General features: G+C 42.4%; 2 protein-coding genes, 1 long non-coding RNA gene and 1 pseudogene across 9 annotated transcripts in view; 1 reads left to right on the forward strand and 3 right to left on the reverse strand.

Moving 5' to 3' along the window:
• Nucleotides 1-19: 19 nt before the first annotated feature.
• On the reverse strand, nt 20-5,442 carry LOC147796774 (uncharacterized; annotated as a pseudogene). The gene is made up of 2 exons (XR_015427697.1): nt 4,171-5,442; nt 20-3,917 (listed from the first exon to the last, which is right to left on the reverse strand). The product of XR_015427697.1 is annotated as an uncharacterized LOC147796774 (transcript).
• Nucleotides 3,392-5,772, reverse strand: LOC147796775 (uncharacterized). The gene is made up of 2 exons (XM_087145789.1): nt 5,468-5,772; nt 3,392-3,785 (listed from the first exon to the last, which is right to left on the reverse strand). Exons 1-2 carry the CDS (start codon nt 5,770-5,772, stop codon nt 3,392-3,394), a joined length of 699 nt encoding a protein of 232 aa, XP_087001915.1.
• A 6,687-nt stretch (nt 5,773-12,459) lies between these two features.
• On the reverse strand, nt 12,460-17,821 carry LOC110983232 (uncharacterized). The gene is made up of 5 exons (XR_002598695.2): nt 17,689-17,821; nt 17,138-17,409; nt 15,605-15,812; nt 15,327-15,425; nt 12,460-13,101 (listed from the first exon to the last, which is right to left on the reverse strand). It is a non-coding gene; the product is annotated as an uncharacterized LOC110983232 (long non-coding RNA).
• The window catches only part of LOC110983231 (uncharacterized), a 40,197-nt gene continuing 37,873 nt past the window's right edge, over nt 17,089-19,412 (forward strand). Inside the window, exons 1-2 of one of the 6 annotated variants that reach the window (XM_022242316.2) lie at nt 17,089-17,227; nt 18,038-18,207. The gene's annotated coding sequence lies outside the window, so the exon portion shown is untranslated. The other 5 variants (XM_022242314.2, XM_022242318.2, XM_087145527.1 and 2 more) reach the window with 5 other exon arrangements.

A 19,412-nucleotide genomic window follows, 5' to 3' on the forward strand; every position in this document is an offset into this window, starting at 1 on the left:
CTTTTCTCATTACTTTTAAGCTGTGTTTAATACATTGTGTTGTGCCGTCTTGCTGCTGCGTCGTGCCATCGCGTTGTGTTGTTTCTTGATGATGTCGCGTCGTGCTGTCCCGTCTTGCCGTCGCACGCGTATCGTGCCGTCTTGCCTGACTGTTTCTAAAAATGGCTGGTGATTACTAAGGCCAATAGAGGGCGTTCGTCACAAGTCCTGGAAAAAATAATGTGCGTGCATAGGGTTACACTCATTGAACTCCATTATAAAGACTAGATAGGATATCGCATCCAAAACGCGTCCCGCGTGTGCATAATTTCAGGACGGTAAATAACAAGCATTGCTAATGTTATATATAACGGTTTGCCCGTACCCAACGTATATTAATAACATCATCCCCCATTTTAGTGTCACATTCAGTTTTAGCAAGTACAACTTCAAAATGGAAACCGGAGAGTATTCATTGTTGGTGTCAGCAATAATCGCAGTTGAGCCTTCTCTAAAAATGTCACTTTAGATCTGGGAATAAAAACCGACAACCCATTTCTTTCCGGCAATTGAGAAATGTGACTAGGTTTTAGTTGTACCATTTCCTCGTGTCTGAAAAGCAAGGAAAACTTTGTTGCCACGTAACAAGCTGTTCCGAGGTCAAACAAGTTTTTTTCTGGACTGCCAAATCTATCTAAAACTCTTTTAACGGTCTCAAGAGAAATGGGTTCTTTTGCACGGGGGGGGGTTGTGGAGTTGACGTCTACTGCTAATAATAATCTGCTGAACTATAGGCGAATCAACCTGGTTGGGATTTGCATTTACTAAAGAATGAATCCATTCTATGGCAGCGGCGGCAGTAGTTATAACACTATCGGACTTGGCTGAGGTTTTTTTGTGAAGAAGATAAGCAGCAATGAATTCAGCCTTAATATGGAGTCTTATTTCAACTTTTAGTTCTTTTAACCATTCGAAAAATTTTCTACAGTTGTACAAATAACTATATATGGTACCATGAGCTTCAGCTAAAATAGCTTCGTTGAAGATTGGTTCCTTCACTTCCTCAAGACTGCCAGGAAAGTTTAACCAAAAAGGCTGAGAGTAAATTATCTAATGACAAAGAAAAACAAGAAAAATAATGATGTGTTCAATCTTATTGACAACCTATGTATACTGCACAGACTGTACCATTAATTTGCGGGGACCCAAGTAAGGAATTTTTATTTCTTCCTTGAACCAAGGCAATGGAGCCATCCATGGTCATAATTCCTTTAATCCAAGGTGTGAAACTAGACCACAGGATAGGCCAAAAAGCAGAGGACAGCCACCAAGGAAAGACGAGTGCTCCTTTAGCTGTACACATTTGAATATGATCGAGCACACTAGGAATTAAGACTACAGGTGGCACTAACAAAAAGTTTTCATCCGACCAGTTCTGTGCAAAGGCATCTACGACCGAAGTTCCAGGATTCCACAACCTAGAGAAAACCGGGAAGTCGTTTGTTGTTGTAGTTGGCAAAACAATGTACTGAGAATGGGCCCCACATTTCACTAAGTTTTTAAAACGTCTGTTTTGATATCATCCAATCATCACAGTCAATCTACTTACAAGGCTGCTTGGTCATTTTTGCATCTAGGAATCCATTGCACTTCCAGACTTATTTTGTTTTGAACACAAAGGTTGAAAATATTAATGGTTAGGTCTTGTAGATTATTATTCATACTGCCTATTTCTACAATCCTTGCTGCTGTTTGGCTGTCAGTGAATAGCTATAGGGGTGGGAAACAATGGGCAGAAAAGATCTTAGCGCAAATTCAATGGTATTTTTAAAGTTCCCTCCAAGTGGAACTGTTCTTAGCTTCAGACTCTGTCCATAGTTTATGAGCAGTGCGAACATCGTTACATATTATGGCTCCTGAACCGGTTGCACTGGCGTCACAACAGGCAATTTTGTTGACTTTTCTTTGTGCAAAAATTTTACGAACATTGAGCTTCATGGTGTTATCTTTCCAAAAATTGACTTCGGCAAGGCAATGAACGTCTAGTCTGACCAGAGAACTTTCGTCTGCTGAATTTGCTATTAGGATCTGACAATGTCTGGTCATAAAGCCTGGTTATATTTCCATACACTGGGCTCAACGATATAAACTGACCTAGGAAGGAGTGCACTTTTCTTATGGTTAGGGCGACAGACTGTTCAATTTCAGTTTATTGTCGTCTTAATCTTATCTACACGTCTTTGGAGAATTTTTATAGTGCCTGCCTGGGTATTCCAAGTCATACCTAGTCAGTTAATACAGTAAGATGGGTTCCACTGACTTTTCTCCTTGTTGTAAATGAAACCAGCTCTTAAAAGATCAATTCTGACATGATCAGAAATTTCCTTTGCAAAATCAAAGTCGTGCTTGGTGTTGGTTTTAGTACTGGGGACAACAATGAATCCATCGTCTAAATTTAGGGCTATACGTATTCCAGCTGTCCTCCAATGAGTAACCAATAGCTTTAGCAATTTGGTAAAAAGGAATGGAGCGGAAGACAGACCGAATGGAGGTACAGTAAATTCAAAGAATCTGGACTGACCTTCGATTTCCCACGAAAAGCTTAAAAACATCTGACTATCAGCTGAAATTTCAATATGATGATAACCGGACCTAAGGTCAAAGGAGAACATTAGAGAATCCTGCGAAAGAAATTGCAAGGCTACCTTCCAGTCGTCAAGTTTGAAGTGAGCTTTCTGAACAAATGTTTTTAAGCTTACTTAAATCTAAAATCAACCGCTTCTTTCCAGACGCTTGATACACTACAGACAAAGGGCTCACAATGTAAGATTCTTTGCGATGAAAACAATTCTATAACGGATTCTGTGGCAAAATCCTTTCCCTTTATTGCTCAATTATTATTTCGAAAATACATGGGGATGGTTTAACAGAAAAGGTATAGTGTAACTGTTTGTAATCACAGACATAACCATTTCAGATGAACAAATATCACACCCAAATTGTGCGTGCTGTCTTAATCTCCCTTCGACCATAAATTTGTCGGAGTCTAAATCTTTAATCTTGTGTGATTTGCAATTACACCGTACCTCTAGAACATCTGAAAACCTTTGATGGAAGTTGTCTTTATTGACTGCTGGTTCCTGGAGTTCCATGGCGTTGTCCTGCCGGGTTTGAGGTGGCGACGGGAGCTGCACCTGTGGTTGCCATGGTGTCGATGGGGACTTGCTAGGGTGTATATCTCGTGTGGAAATGGGTGTAGTTGATTGCAGGTGCTGGTCTTGCTCTGAGTTTAACTTTGGACCATGCAATTGCCAGGTTGAATGGGCCTCTCCACTTGGAGTGGTCCGTTGCAAGGTCCTCCCAGCGCTCTGTGTTGATTTCCAGGGCCTTCATGTCTCCCTTGCAGACGTCTCTAAAGTGCAGCTGTGGGCGGCCAACGTCTCTCCTGCCAGTCGCCAGTTAAGTATTTGGGGATTCTGCTATCCTCCATACGGTGAACCTGGCCCAGCCAGCGCAGCCTGCGCTGTCTGAGTAGAGTGAACATGGAGGGAAGGCCGGCGCGGGACAGAACTTCTGTGTTGGGCACTTTGTCCTGCCAGGATATGTCCAGGATGTGGCGAATGCAGCGCAGGTGGAAGGAATTCAGTCTCTTTTCCTGCTGGGCGTATGTTGTCCACGTCTCACTCCCATAGAATCGTGTGCTAATGACGCAGGCTTTGTCTTGACGGAGAGTTTGGGATTCTCCCACACTCGTGTGGTGAGGCGGGTGAGTGTGAAGGCTGGTTTTCCTATCCTCTTGTCGATCTCTGTATCAAGGGAGAGGTTGTTGCTGATCGTAGACCCCAGATACGTGAACTGATTCACGACCTCCAGCTCGTAGTCGTCGATGGTGATGGTTGGTGATTGTCACAACATGGGTCCGTCTTTCCCATGGAGGACTGCAGCGGTAAAGGTTGAGAGACGTGTGGACTTAGTAAGGAAAAACTCAGGAGGGCGAAAATTGTGTTCAGAAAATAAACTCTTAATTTAATTAAGTACCAAATCTATCTTATCCCAAACAGGCCAATTATTCCGTAAATTTATTATCCCAAAAGTAAGATAAACAAGAGAATAAATAAATAAATAAATATATATATATATACAACTGCTGTCTAAAGGGGCCAAGATATTGTAATTCTACGGTACCGGTACCAGGTTTCAGGGATTAGCCCACCACTGCATAGGAATATGCTCAGCAGCAGACAAGCGTCCGAGTTCAACAGGGACTTGGCGGTAACGTTGTTCCACGGCCACTACTGTAGGGAAGATATGGCCTGGCTCTGCAGCAGATTCCCCGGTAAGTAGTCTCTCTGGTCTCCCCAGCTACCGTCGGCCTGACACGCCTGAGGTAGGTACACGGCTGGTAGGTACTTGTAGGCAGCGGGCCCCAACTCACCAGTCCACACAGGACTCAGCTTTGTGTACAAGTGTACACGGCGGACTCTCCCTACTCAGGAGTAGACTCGTCGTCCACCTCACACCAAATCCACTCAGGATTATTTTAAGCTTTAAATGGTGGTCCACTAAGGACAAACAACCCAGCCTCATGTAGTACCCAGGGGGGGGAAGCCCTTTAGAAAAAGATCAAATATTGTGGATACTGACAGTATTCTAAAAAGTTCTAGCTTTTAGTTAACACTTGAATAATCTCAAAATTCAACGTCAAGTTTAACCTGGATATGATAATTAATCCATAATTTCCTTGGCATGAAAATTACCCTGAATCAAACCTACTCTCTCAATTATAACTTTAAGAAACATCCAATAATTTAAGTAACCAGTATGAAGAGAAAATAACCCCACATCTGTAAAATTCATCCCAAAATCCTTATCTTGGAATATGTTCTTCCACTAAAAGAGAAAAGAAACCACTTACAGTTATGGTATACTGGCTTAAATCATGGGCCACTCCCTGGTACACACAGTACCAATGTAAAGTACACTCCACACAGGAGGTGACTGCTCACAGTGCAAGCTAGTAAGGCAGTGACTTGGGGGATGCACATGGCATCTCAGTGTTAAACAAAATCACTGAAGCAAAACCTAATTTGCCTAATGCTGATTTCCATGTGAAAGATAAACTCAGATACTCCCTGGGTCAACCTCATTGCTAAAGAGGGGGATTTAAACACAGTGCAAGGTATATGTGAGTCAAAGAATAATAAATTTAATATATTTAAGAACACATTGTGACAGTGATGCTTCCGTGCCATGACAAGACGTTTGTTTTTTTCCAGGCTGATGGTAAGCCCGAAGTCCTTGCATGCTTGGGAGAAGCGGCCCATCAGGGTCTAGCTGAAGGTCCTGCTGTGTGTGGGTTACGACTGCAGCGTCTCTGATTAGAGCCTCGTGTACTTTAGTTCTGGCTTTCAGGCGGGCGAAGTTGAAAAGCCTGCCGTCAGATCTTGTGTGCAGGTAGATTCCCTCTGTTGCTGTACTGAAGTCATACCTCAGGAGCATAGCAAAGAAAATCCCAAAGAGGGTTGGCGCAAGTACACAGTCCTGTTTCACTCCGCTGCGTATGTTGACTGGTCCTGAGACGTTGCCGTTGTACTGCACTATCCCCTGCATGTTGGTGTGAAACGATTCGATGAGGCTTTGTAACTTTGGTAGGCATCTTATCTTTGGCAGGATGTTGAAAAGGCCCTCTCTGCTGACTAGATCGAACGCTTTGGTGAGGTCGATGAAGGCGACGTACAAGGGCATGGTCTGTACTTTACATTTCTCCTGGAGTGGGCAGATGGAGAATATCATGTCTACCGTTCACTGCTCAACGCGGAAATCACACTGGGACTCGGGGTAGACACGCTCAGCAAGCTTCTGTAGACGGACGAGAACAGCTCATGCGTAGACTTTGCCAACGACGCTGAGGAGGGAGATACCCCTGTAGTTGTTGGAGTCGCTTCCCTCCCCTTTGTTTTTGTAGAGGGTGATGATCTTAGCATCCCTCCTGTCCTTTGGCATGGCCTTCCTTCCAGCACTGGCAGAGGATGTCATGCAATGGCAGCAGTAGGGTGGTCTTGCAGTGCTTAATCAAGTCGAGGGGTATGCCGTCGTTGCCCGGTGCGTTGCCAGGGGCCAGGCTATCAATAGCCTTGCTGAGTTTGTCAATGATCGGCTCGGCGTCAAGTTCGTCCATGGATGGCAGGCAGTCGATGGCATCAAGCGCTGACGGTGTCACGGTGTTCTGTATGGAATAGAGGTCGGAGTAGTGTTCCGCCCATCTCTCCATCTGCTTGTTCTTTTCTGTGATCATCTCCCCAGTGGAAGATTTGAGGAGGGCCGTCTTGCTCTGAGCCGGACCAATTGCTATCTCTTCCCTCATCTGCTTTGCAGATTCTCCTTCTTGTGTTACACCAAGTTCCTCCTCAAAGATGGAGGCAAACTGTTCAACAAGTTCTGGTTGGGCCATCTTGCTGGTGTTAATTCGTGCCTTTCCAGGCTGTCTAGCACGATGGAATTTCTTTAGCTGCAGCTTGACCTTGCAACACACCATTGAATGGTCTGTGTCGCAATCAGCACTCTAGAACGAACGGGTGATTAGCACGTTCTTCAGTGAGGTGCGCCTGGTCAGGATCAAGTCCAGCCGGTGCCAGTGCTTTGAGCTCTAATGTCTCCAGGAAACCTTGTGTTGCGGCTTGGTCTTGAAGAACGAGTTTGTGATGCACAGATCGTGATATGTGCAGAACTCGAGCAGCCGCTGTCCGTTGTCGTTCATTCTGAGATTCTCGTAGTGGCTGTCAGTGTTGGGGCATACACACTGAAAAGAGTGACTGGGCCTTGAGTGGTGTTGAGACGGAGGGTGAGAAGTCGTGCAGAGCCATTACTGCCCAGTTCCACCATCTTCAGCAAGGTGTTATTCACTCCCTGTTCCCTGTACACTGGCTGAAACGTCGAGACTTGCTCTCACCGGTTCTTTTTAGAACCACACCTCTTCACAAAAGAGATATTTCCCACATGGTGTACCCGCAAACCTTTTTTGTTTAACTCTGTTACCTTCCTCGACGTGCGCGTCCAGATCTGTGCACGGAAACTTGGCACAACCGTGCATTACAAACCCATAGATTCCCACAGCTACCTGCAATACCAATCGTCTCACCCCCTCAAGTGCAAGAACTCCACCCCTTTAATACTCTCAGTTTCTTCGACTGCGTAGGATTGGTCGTAGCGATGCTGAGTTCTCTGCGCGTGGGGAGGAAATGCTAGGTTTCTTTCATCAGCGCGGTTACCCTGCGGCTATCACAGACGCTGCCTTCAACGCCGTATCTTCAATCCTGCGCGAAACGGCTCTGAAACCCACCGGGGTCAAGCAACGTAATCGCGTCCCCCTCGTACTTACATACCACCTTCGAAACCTCGATCCCGGTACGTAATGTTCTTCTCAAGCATTTTCGTACATTTGGAAATGATGCGGCCACAGCTTCCATTTTCACTGAACCCCTGATTTGCGCGTTTCGGCGCGATCGTTCTGTCGGGGACATGGTTGTATATTCCTGGATAGATTCTGTCTCACTGTCAAAAGCGGGCAGCAATTCCACTTGTCGGCGCCCCGGACGTAACACCTGCCCCTACATAGTCGGTCGTCGGCCCCCGCGGTAGCAACAGAATACACCGGGATCATACGTGCATTACAAGTAATGTGGTTTATTTCATTACATGTCTATGGAGCATCAAAAGTGGGCAACCTCATTTTCTTATTTTCTGCCAGTAGATTTTCGGGATTTTGGACTTTGCCTAAAGCATTTTCAAAAAACGCAATTTTCCGCACGGAGAAATTTGGATTTTACTTTAGCAACTCTTCGTGGGGCGTCAAAAATGGACAACTAAGAACTTCAATTTCTCACTGGCAAACTTACTGTCATGCTCCAAAAGTGGACAACCCCATTTTTTCATTTTTTGCTAGTAGATTTTCGGGTTTGGGGAATTTGTGTATAGCAATTTCAAAAACACATTTTTCTGCTAGCAAAAATTGGAAATTTACTTAAAGAAGCCTTCGTAGTGCGTCAAAAGTGGACAACTAAAAACTTCATTTTTTCACTAGCAAATTTTATTTGATGCTCCCAAAGAGCACAACCCCATTTTTTCATTTTCTGCAAGTAGATGTTTGGGCTTTTTGAAGTTGCACCACCCTTTTTCATAAAACCCAATTTTCTGGTAGCAGAAATTTGGATTTTACTTTTCTGACGGCGGGGTTGTCCAAAGTGGACAAGTTGAAAACTGAAACGACCGTTGTGCTCACTACGCTCAGAATGGAACGGTCTTGGGAAGATGGGCAGCCAACATTAACGGTAGAGAGTCAATGGTCTGCATCTGACGCGTCGGCGGATGGCTTCACAGCTCGGGGAAAAAGTGTGGGTGATTTCCTATCATGGAGGAAGGACACAGAAGGAGTTGTAACTCAGGCACTTCAAAGCGTCCAATGATGGTCGCCGCCGAGTCTGACGAATAATAGAAAACATTCCAAAAATGCCTTATTGCTGCCTGCATCTTAGCTGGACAAGTGGGGCCAGTAATACCCTGGCAACACTTGTAGTTTTTTGCTTGCAATTAAATACAAACTATCGATGTGACCAGGACATAGAGAGAGAAAAATTCCTGATATTAGACCTACTTTGCCATTATAAATAAACTTTTAAAATTTTGACACACTTTTTCATTATCCATGCAAAGTTTGTTATTCTAGTCTCCTCTGTCCAATATACACGGTGTCAAAGACTTGGAACGAATTTGGCTAAGACTGGCCAACAAAATGTTCACTACTTCTGGAAAGCTTAGTTCATTAGCAATAAAATGCGCTATTTCATCATAAGGAGTGATCGTGAAATCTCATAAAATACGCCTTTGTACAAATGCCACCAAAAAAGGATTCAAACAAAACACAAAATCTTACAAACAGCTTCGCTATTTATTCCTAAAAGAAGTCCAGAAGAAAGCGTTCGATAAGGGCAACAACTGCACATGAACACTTCGGGTATACAGCCTAGTAAAAGCAACCACGCAAACAGTACATTTGATGATGTTGTCGGTTCATATCAAGCACCAACGATGACATGAATATTCAACTTCCTATACCGCAGAACACAACGTTTTAGGGATGCAGATCACCAACGAAAAATTGCGGCGACGATCATGGGGTACAAAGGGAGCTTATGGTTGCAAAACAGCTGGTGGGTAGAAGGCGCGCGCTGCGCTCGGGCTATGGACATACCGGGCATGCCAGAAAGTGGTAATCGGCCAGATGTTATAGCCCGGGCAGTTCAAACTCCTTCTGTGTCCTTCCTCCATGTTCCTATTGAGAAACTTGCAAATAGGAAAGGAGCCATCCAAAGCCTGATAGTCCTTTATGGTACCGCAAACTTCCGATTCAGCACACAGTGTAATTCGAATGACGGTGGTGGCTTGCCGTCGGGAATTTCCATTTAAATGAATGAGCGCATGGTGATATGTCCCCTAAACGAAGTTATAGCTAGAATAAATCATTGTGTCCATTCCAGTAGGATAATTGAATTTGTTGTGGAACGAAACAGGTTGTAATCGAAAAGTCATCTCAAGAGAAGAAACTAGGTGCTTTTTAATCAAGTGAATCAAGAGTTTCAAAAACTTGAATTTGCTGAAATAATTCCCAAACACGTATTCAGCCAGTAATTCCAATAACAAGGATAGCCACGAAGAAAATAATCTTTCAGCCAGTACACCACTCGGTCACTGATATGACATCGAAGATTTAATTTAATATTTATCATTCAAATCTTTGTTCAAGTCATCAAAACATGTGGGTAGTTAGAGTGGAGGCCTGGGTCATTAGTATGAAGACAAATGATTCAAAGTGACAACGTGAAAAGATATTGACGCAATTTAAACACAAACTTGCAAGTGACGTCCCAGGGCAGTCATCAGATACATGTACTGTGAAATGCATGGACGGTGGATTGAATAGCAAATCTTAGGATATCTGAATATCAAAAAATTGGTTGTTCACTTTTGCCACTCCGAGTAACTTCCACCATAACCAGTTCATAATTTTTACCAGTCTTGGACATAATTATTTTCAATAATTTCCTATAGAATAATACTCTCCTGCGATAAATCCCATACAATTCACATCCTTGACGTGAAGAAGGTCCAGTCTTTTTCACAAAATCGGCTAAATGGACATACAAGTTGCATGAAAAAGGCCGATCACATACACCAAGGGAAATGACGCCTGATGCCCGTCAACAGACGGCTCCACACGTTTGCAGTACAACTACATGTACATGTATATGTACAAAGGGTCGTCACTCTGGCAGCCTCGCAACTTTCGTCCACCTTATTTTTTCAGGGTCGGGTGATGCCAATCTTCCTAAGACCGTTCCATTTCAACGCAGGGAGGAAAGTGTCCTTCTAGTTATAACTTGTCCACTTTTGGTCCACCCCGCCGTCGGCAAAGTAAAATCCAAATTTCTATTAGCAGAAAATTGGGTTTTATGAAAAGTAGTGGTGCAACTTCATAAAACCCGAACATCTACTTGCAGAAAATGGGGTTGTCCTCTTTGGGAGCATCAAACAAAATTTGCTAGTGGAATTTTGAAGTTTTAAGTTGTCCACTTTTGACGCGGTACGAAGACTTCTTTAATTAAATTCCACACTTTTGAATATGCTTTACGTAGCCTAAATTCCCCAAACCCGAAAATCTACGAGTACACGAAATGAGAAAATGGGGTTGTCTACTTTTGGAGCATGACAGTAAGTTTGCCAGTGGGAATTTGAAGTTTTTAGTTGTCCACTTTTGACGCACCACGAAGAGTTGTTAAAGTAAAATCCCAATTTCTCCTAGCTCTGCGCTTCGGGGGGGGGGGGGTTATAGGCCTATGCGCTGCGTGTACAGTGTGCAAGCATTTATCAGTAATTACATTTATCAGTAATTCTGTTTTATCTTATCAGAAATAAATATTGTCCATCGGGAACAAATGGACCGTTTTCCCAACTTTTCATACCCCTTTTTTCTCTGCGTTTTTTAAACAAGATAATATCCCTATCAGCCCCAAGACCTTTCTGGTCATTCATGGGTTCCTTTAATACTACACTTTTTTCCCATGCGAGTTCCCTTGCTTACCAGGCAAAATTCAGCGACTTTTAGTGCATAGCGCCCTCACCAGTCGAGATCATGAAAGACCACTCTTGCAATGACTCTCCATTGACTAATAGTAATGATATCCAATAAGCAGAACACCACTTAAGTTTTTCTAGTAAAAATCACGGGAATGAGTTCCATACACAATAAATCAAGATTCAAGAAAACGCTTATTCCGTACTCTTAACAAAAATTTACAATGATAATTAAGGGCGCTTGATACATAGAAATTGACAAAATGGATAAGCGACGATATATCAGAAATTTAAGAAACTTAGTACATTGAAATTATCAATGTGGACATAAATAACTTCTAATACATACTTGTACTTAATTCAGAGAGATTAGAGCTTATAAGATAAAGAAAAACATTCCATATGCAAATGAGAAAAGAAAATAGCATGAGGCTGTTGAATAAGCATAGGGTTGTATGAATAGAACACAAAGTTCATTTCACACCCTGAATACAAAACCTCTGAGACTGGTCTAAAAAATTGAGTTTACATTGATACATCTTATACTCTGCTGCTAAAATGGACTTTCCAGACCTCTAAATGATTTCTGGGAGCTACTTGATGCCCCCCGCCCCCCATCCAATGTTGCGTTAAAGGCTGGTGCGCAACCAGAGCGATCCATTGCAACATTGGAATGGGGGGGGGGGGTATTGGGGGTTGTTGAAGGGAGGAATGGGGGTGTGACGGGAGCCTGCATTGTGTTAAAGGCTGGTGCGTGGCCAGAGCGATCCATTGCAACATTGGAATGGGGGGGGGGGTATTGGGGGTTGTTGAAGGGAGGAATGGGGGTGTGGCGGGAGCCTGCATTGTGTTAAAGGCTGGTGCGCTACCATGGCAGAGTGATCCATTGCAACATTGGAATGGGGGGGGGGGGTATTGGGGGTTGTTGAAGGGAGGAATGGGGGGTGTGACGGGAACCTGCATTGTGTTAAAGGCTGGTGTGCTACCATGGCAGAGCGATCCATTGCAACATTGGAATGGGGGGGGGTATTGGGGGTTGTTGAAGGGAGGAATGGGGGGTGTGACGGGAACCTGCATTGTGTTAAAGGCTGGTGCGCTACCATGGCAGAGTGATCCATTGCAACATTGGAATGGGGGGGGTATTGGGGGTTGTTGAAGGGAGGAATGGGGGGTGTGACGGGAACCTGCATTGTGTTAAAGGCTGGTGCGCTACCATGGCAGAGTGATCCATTGCAACATTGGAATGGGGGGGGGGTATTGGGGGTTGTTGAAGGGAGGAATGGGGGGTGTGACGGGAACCTGCATTGTGTTAAAGGCTGGTGCGCTACCATTGCAGAGTGATCCATTGCAACATTGGAATGGGGGGGGGGGGGTATTGGGGGTTGTTGAAGGGAGGAATGGGGGGTGTGACGGGAACCTGCATTGTGTTAAAGGCTGGTGCGCAACCAGAGCGATCCATTGCAACATTGGAATGGGGAGGGGGGATATTGGGGGTTGTTGAAGGGAGGAATGGGGGGTGTGACGGGAACCTGCATTGTGTTAAAGGCTGGTGCGTGGCCAGAGCGATCCATTGCAACATTGGAATGGGGGGGGGGTGGAATTGGGGGTGGTTGAAGGGGGCAGGCACAATCTAAACTACCCGAGTCTATTGCTGTAAACGATGATAGCAAAATTAACCAAACAGATGTCAAGAATTGCAAAGAAAACTTATTTCCACCATTTCGGGGATCTATGATGATGCGTAAAGTACTGACACATTTGTGATGCTTAGTCACTTCCACCCAAGTACACCGAGTGTTGGCGGATTCTGCAGATAGCGTCTGATCTGCATAGCGGTTGGTCTCCTTCACCAGCAACTGCCAAACTGCTTCACAGAAGAAGAGTTGAAGTATCTGTAGGGGTGACAGATGACTGAAATTCTGGCTACACCCAGTCGGTTCTGTGAAGTTCACAAGTAGTGGCTTTTGGTAAATGGAGGTTGCTTGCCATCCAGTCCTGCATTATTGAAAAATAATAGGCCTATAGGTTTTCCCGGCCGAATTAGTTAAAACTGCATCCAAATTCATTAATTAAAGTGCATTTTACATTCGAGCGATTTCTCGAAGCCCGTTACTCCCACGGGTTGATTTTAGAAACTATGCACCTTCAGTTTCGTTTGTGGACGTCCAATCATGCCCTTTCAAGGATTCAGTTTAGTAACAGTATCATTCAATTTCACGATGCACAACCGTCACTCAATTTCGTCGTGGGTGACTAGGAGGTGGATTCCTACCCAAATTTTACTTTCATATCAGTCAATGGGCACTCATATTCGCAATGTTAGCTTTTCAAATTAAGTACTGGAGAAAAGAGTTTCGGTATAATTACGATACGTATACAGTTCCAGAGACATCTTGATCGCTGGCGATATTTGCCCTGGATCGTTATTATCCCCAACCTTTTCATTTAACTTATATGTGTATACTTTTCTTCTGTTAAATGCTTATGGGGATCATATCGTGTTGTTATTTTTTTTAAGTAAAAAAAATTCTTTTTATAAATCTTCAAGCAGGAAAAATACAAATTACAAGATTACTGCTGAAAAGATTGAGTATTTGGTCATTGTTTTAAGAATCATTTAACCAGATAAGAAGAATTGGATCATTTCTTTTTCTCGTTTAAGCAGAAATAAATACGTACATTATTGACAAGAGGTTCTCCCATCAAGGTGATATTAGTGTACTGAGAGAGATTTTTTCTGCAAGTGAAACCCCTCTTCTTCATAATGGAATTTGAATAAATTAGTCAAGCATAAACCATTTCAAATTTGTAAATCAGACTTCGATGAAAAACATTGCACAGATGTCAGAAATGCGTGCCTATTCACGAAATCGCATGCCTATTACGAGTACCACAGAGGGACCGCACGAATTTGACTTCTGTTCTTGGGGCTTTCTAAACTAAATAGCGACTCAAACTTTGCTGTTTAATAGAGGAATTTGCAATCGCGTGCTAATGGAGTTAAATTGAATGATTGTTTTAGCTGACTGAATGTTGATCTGGATCGTCGATCAATTTCGCGCTAAATTGAATGAGCCTAACGTTAATTGGGGCGCCAATTTTAAAAAGGTGGGCGGGAAAACCTATAATTACTTAAAGGATCCAGGAAATGAATTCTTGTTAGAGTCACTTTTAGTGTATCTCTGTACTCTTCTTCCATGTATGAAGACTGTTTGACATCTTTTTTGAGTTATGTGAACTGAACGGTGCACTTTTTAAAACATTAAAAATTGACTAAGCAATCCGGACAAGTGAGGGCGCTTTTGCTTTAATGTTAATCCAGGAAGACATGGTTCAGGTTGCGTGTTTTCATGTTCAAATTGTGGACCCCAAATTTGCTATCTTGGAACATTTCTGTGAAAAGGATTTTCGCTGGCTTATTGCCATATAAGTACACAGCAATAATTAGCCAAAGAAAATGAAATCTGCCGTGTCAGTTGTTAAAAATATCTACACATTTTCTGTGCAGAAATCAGTGCAACATTGAGATTCAGTGCCTTGCATGACATCATAGTTCTGCTCATGAATATGCAAATATTTACTGACATAAAGGCCCCAAAAGCATAAAAATATGAGTTAAAACTGCAACCCAAAGATGCAATTTCCAGGGTTTTTAGTAAAATTTTAAAAAAATATTTCTATTTCCTGGTTTCCTGGAAAACACTCTTTACTCTTTTCAAGTATCAATCGCATAGGAAGGACATTCTAGATGTTTAGAAGATCATGACAAATAAGTTTCATGTGAGAATCAAGATCCCCCTTGCTATATCATCAGGTTAGAAAATTTGTTTTCACGTACACTGGAAATACTGGAATATGCTTCTGTCAACGATCGTTTCTGGTCTTCGCTGATGAGCTTTATTTCCACCAACTTCTTAGTCATAGACGCAAGGCATCTATCTCTTCTCTTGAGTCGTTTTTTGTGGCACTCATTCTTGTTTTGTGGCTTTCAATTTACTCTTTAGATCGTTGATTTCCTTCACCGAACTACCCACGGTCTTTGCATAGCCATGTTCCTACAATCTGTAAAAGGCATGTGTCGATTTGAATACTACATCATGGGTAAATTTTACATATTAATCCAGTAATTGCAAATATAAAAGAGGAACTTAAAGTGACATTCTCCCTAAAATGCGAATCAAAGAAATTATTTGAACAGCCAAAACATATGTTACACTTACCTGCTGGATATTCTTGTTTAGTTGCTGAGGCGTGGGTGTCGCTGTGGGTAGTTGGGCATCAGCCACAATGGAAGTTAATGCGCTCCTTTTTGCCGAAACCTAGCATTTAAAATGTATAAGTCGTGGATTAAATTAAAAGAAGGAAATTGATTTTGAAATTCTCCTGAATTATGCTCAACTGCGGACCAAAAGCCTTCCTTGAGTTATCTGTCCTGTACTGAAGCAAAAAAATAAATGAGGCAAAGACTATTTCGACTTACTAAATCTGAATTACATACCGTGTTTGTTTTTTCATTCAACGGAAACAGTGTCGGCTCTGCCCCTCGCTTTAATTTCCTCATCCTCTCTCCATAGAAGAAACATTCTCGTTTGAGACGATTGGAGCAAAGGTAGGTGCATTTCGTCTGCCATAGTTTCTTGGATATGGGGTCATTACGTCGGACTCGTATAAGCCCCTTTTTTCGAAGTGCTTTTTCCTTGGGAAATCTAGTAAGGGGAAGGAATAAATTCATATCATTATGTCACTTTTACGAAAAGAAAGAAATTTTTATGCCTATAATATTTCTGCAAAATGTATCACTCAAAAATGTTTGTGCTATTTAAACATTTTAAACAGATAAAAATTGGAAATAAAGTCCTGACCTACATTCCTTTCGGCTTGGAGGTCTGAGGCATGAAGGTTTCCAACACCATGATAACCGTAATTTCACGTTTTCAGACTTATGAACCCGTGGGCACTTGAATTTTGTGTTTTAAGAACTGTCGGGGTATGACCTCATTAATTTCGATATTGGAGACTAAATGGGAATAGGGTTCGAGTCAAGGGCGGATACGGGAGGAGGAGCATGCCCCCTTTAAAAAAAAGGATCTCCCCTAAAAGTAGATCCCAAATGCCCCCCCACGAAAATTTTGTCAAGGATCTGCTGTTGGTTCGAGCAAGCTGACCCTGGTCAAATATGATTGCGTCATTGTGCAAAACAATAGGACTGGGAATACTGAAACGACCATTTTCAGCCGATTTCGTGGTAAAAAAATACACACATACAAACGCACAATTAATAAGCCTACGTAAATCCCCGGGCTGCAGTAGGTTAAATCAAAGCTGAGTGTGAGCAGTGGGAATATTCAGCAAACTTAAATGTTAACATGAAAGCGTCGACCACACATATACTATTTCCATTGTTTGATTCAAGAGATTTCCCTAGTTCATTATGTAGCGATACATGCATTATTATAATACACGTGAAAGAGTAGCCCAGGTTGGACGACGTCTACATTACATTGCGACTAACATCCAGGGTATGAATGTCCTTAACTAATTTTTTTCAACACTTTTTTCTCACATTTTTACCTGACGAAGACAGCTAAAAGTGTCGTTCACAAGTGCCTTGTATCCTGAATTCTATAAATGCTGTGTTCTCAACAGAAACTCTGGGGGATTGAGAGCCGTATTATCATGACATCATAAACGCATTTTTTTTTTACTCTGAGCATTCTCGCGTTGGAACTGAACTCCCAAAATGACGATTTTTTTTTATAAACTTAAATGCGAAGAGAAGCTGCCAAGTTAGTCATGATATGGGTAACAATGACCAATTACCTGTTAAATACATGTAACCACTTTACGTCAATATGCGATTGATCTTTAAACTTGAAGATTTATGTATTCGCATTATAGCCCACGTTCAAACTAGAAAGACAGCTAAACTGATACAGACTAGATATACTACATGTATAAGTGTAGCCTAGGTCACATTGGGTCACGCCACCCACATGAGGCTTATAGCATTGTATGCAACCTGCAAACCTACCCTCATCTGTTGAGCTGCCTTTCTTCTTCCAACACACAGCAACGCCATTTTGATCAGAAACGTGTAGTTTATCCGCCAGCGTGGTAGTTGGTACGTAGTGACTTTTTACTGTGCTATCAAGGACCACCGCTAACGGGGAAAGTACGTCTGTGTTCGTAAAAACAGATGTCATTCGGGAATGGCTACATACTGGCCAATGCTTCAGCGGATGTAGGTCCACCAGCATACGCAAGTACGCAATACTAATTGGAATCCTCGAAACAGCTCTATCACTGATAATAAAAACGGAATTAAAAATACATTAGCATGATTTCCTTGCTGATCATAAGTGACAATAGGTTTAAATGCACCCGTACTACAGTGCTGTGTAATTTATCCTCACCAAAATTCGAAACGTGTCAACAAGATGCATAATGTTATGCCTGCTATAATTCGTCTTTATACGCGCGCACAGCTACGACAAAGAAACTGATTGATCACGCATCTCCCCTTCATCCTAATAATAAAGCGCTTGGCATCCTCGTTTCCATGGTAATAACCTTTAAAAATACCTAGCGTCTATGGCCTGTTTTGCCGAAGTGTGCTGTCTTGCTTAGTGTTTGAACCGTAAGTTGACATGGCACTAAACAGTAACAGGATTACATCACACCCGTCAGACTGTGCTCGTATCCGATGATGTACGTGTGCTTTGTGTAGAGGTGGCCGTTTATGGAACGACCTTTATACTTGTGACGATTGTCTTCCAGAATTATATGAAAGAACAATTGCAGAATGTTAAATCTTATTATCTTGTCCAAGAATTTCAGTTTGAGTTCGGTTCTAACCTGTTTACACGTGCATTTGATGAAGTGACTACTGAGCAGCAACTATCGGCAAACATGTGTAATTTTATCTTCGCAGAAAGAACGTCTACATGAAAAGGTGAATTTGTTTACAACCAGAATGTCAATGTACATGATTTGAAATCGTGGCTTTGAAGACTCGCTGCTGCGATGCCTACCATCTGTAACCATAATCTCTGCATGTGTGGGTAACAGTCTCGCGCAATGCACTAAATACCAAGACCCCGGGTGAGTACTAAAATTAACATTGTTAATGACAAGAGAAATGTCTTTGGTAACAAGACGACAAGGAAGATGGTGACGACGATGGTAACGATTGAATGCATCCATGGGCCACCACTGTTTTAACGACTACATGGATGGTGCTCTGAGATAGGGCATTGTGTTGGTAACGCAACGGGGACGACGCATGACGACGAGGATGCTGATAGCAATAGGCCTAATACAGTTTTAATATCGCGCATTTGCACATACGTCTCGAAGCGCTTAACAAATTGACCAAAATGATACATCAGTAATATAAGTAATAAGAGCAGTTATATCAATCGAAATTGTTTAAAACAAGTGAGTCTTAAATATAGATTTAAAGACATCAGTTTTTGCATTCCGGATGTGTTTTGGTAGGAATTTATTGTAGCGTAGGCCTAATTTACCGTATCAAGGTTGATTCCACCTAGTAAAATACACTTTCTTAGGCTAGGAAGTGATCCATACGGTTGACTGTTAAATAAATACCCTATGTTATGCCTAATCTGCACGTACAAATTCATAATTGTAATGCATCTCTAAAATTTAATAGATAAAAATTTTGTTCTGTTCCATTCCATTGTTATTTCGGACAATTCTGGGTGGAACATAACTATTCATCATCCCATGTTTTTCTTAACAAATCTAAACCTTCGATAGGCACCCGTTCATTTATCGTTCGGCGACAATTTTTAATGATCTCCACATTCAATATCCAAACTTTCCCAGAGTTGGGTATGGGGTTGCCTCTTTTGAGTTTTTCAGGACTATTGTACGCACAACCTGTATACCACTGTGGCAAAGACGAAAATAAACCACACATTGAATATGTTATAACCGTGCCACTGATCAGATCTGACGTGGCTTTACCCCATTGCCCATACTGCTGAGCCAAATAGAATCAAGCTATATAATTGTCTGTATTATGCAAATGAGTCGATCCACTCAATAAATTGACACCCATTCACTCCACGCCGCTGCCACAGCACTGGACTTTGACAACATAACCTTTGCATAATGCCAAAGAAGACAAATGGATGTCGTTATGGTGATTAATAATGCAGTCCATATCTGCCATTTATCTCCGTTCCCTGCACTAATAACGGTGTAAGCAGGACGCAGGCAGAGCACGCGGAATCTGTCACTACTAATTCACGCTGATTATGCGTAGGCCTAAATTGATTTTC

Source organism: Acanthaster planci, linkage group LG14 (assembly GCF_054643075.1).
Source record: "Acanthaster planci isolate LZ-2023a linkage group LG14, COTS_SCS, whole genome shotgun sequence".
Lineage (NCBI taxonomy): Eukaryota > Metazoa > Echinodermata > Asteroidea > Valvatida > Acanthasteridae > Acanthaster > Acanthaster planci.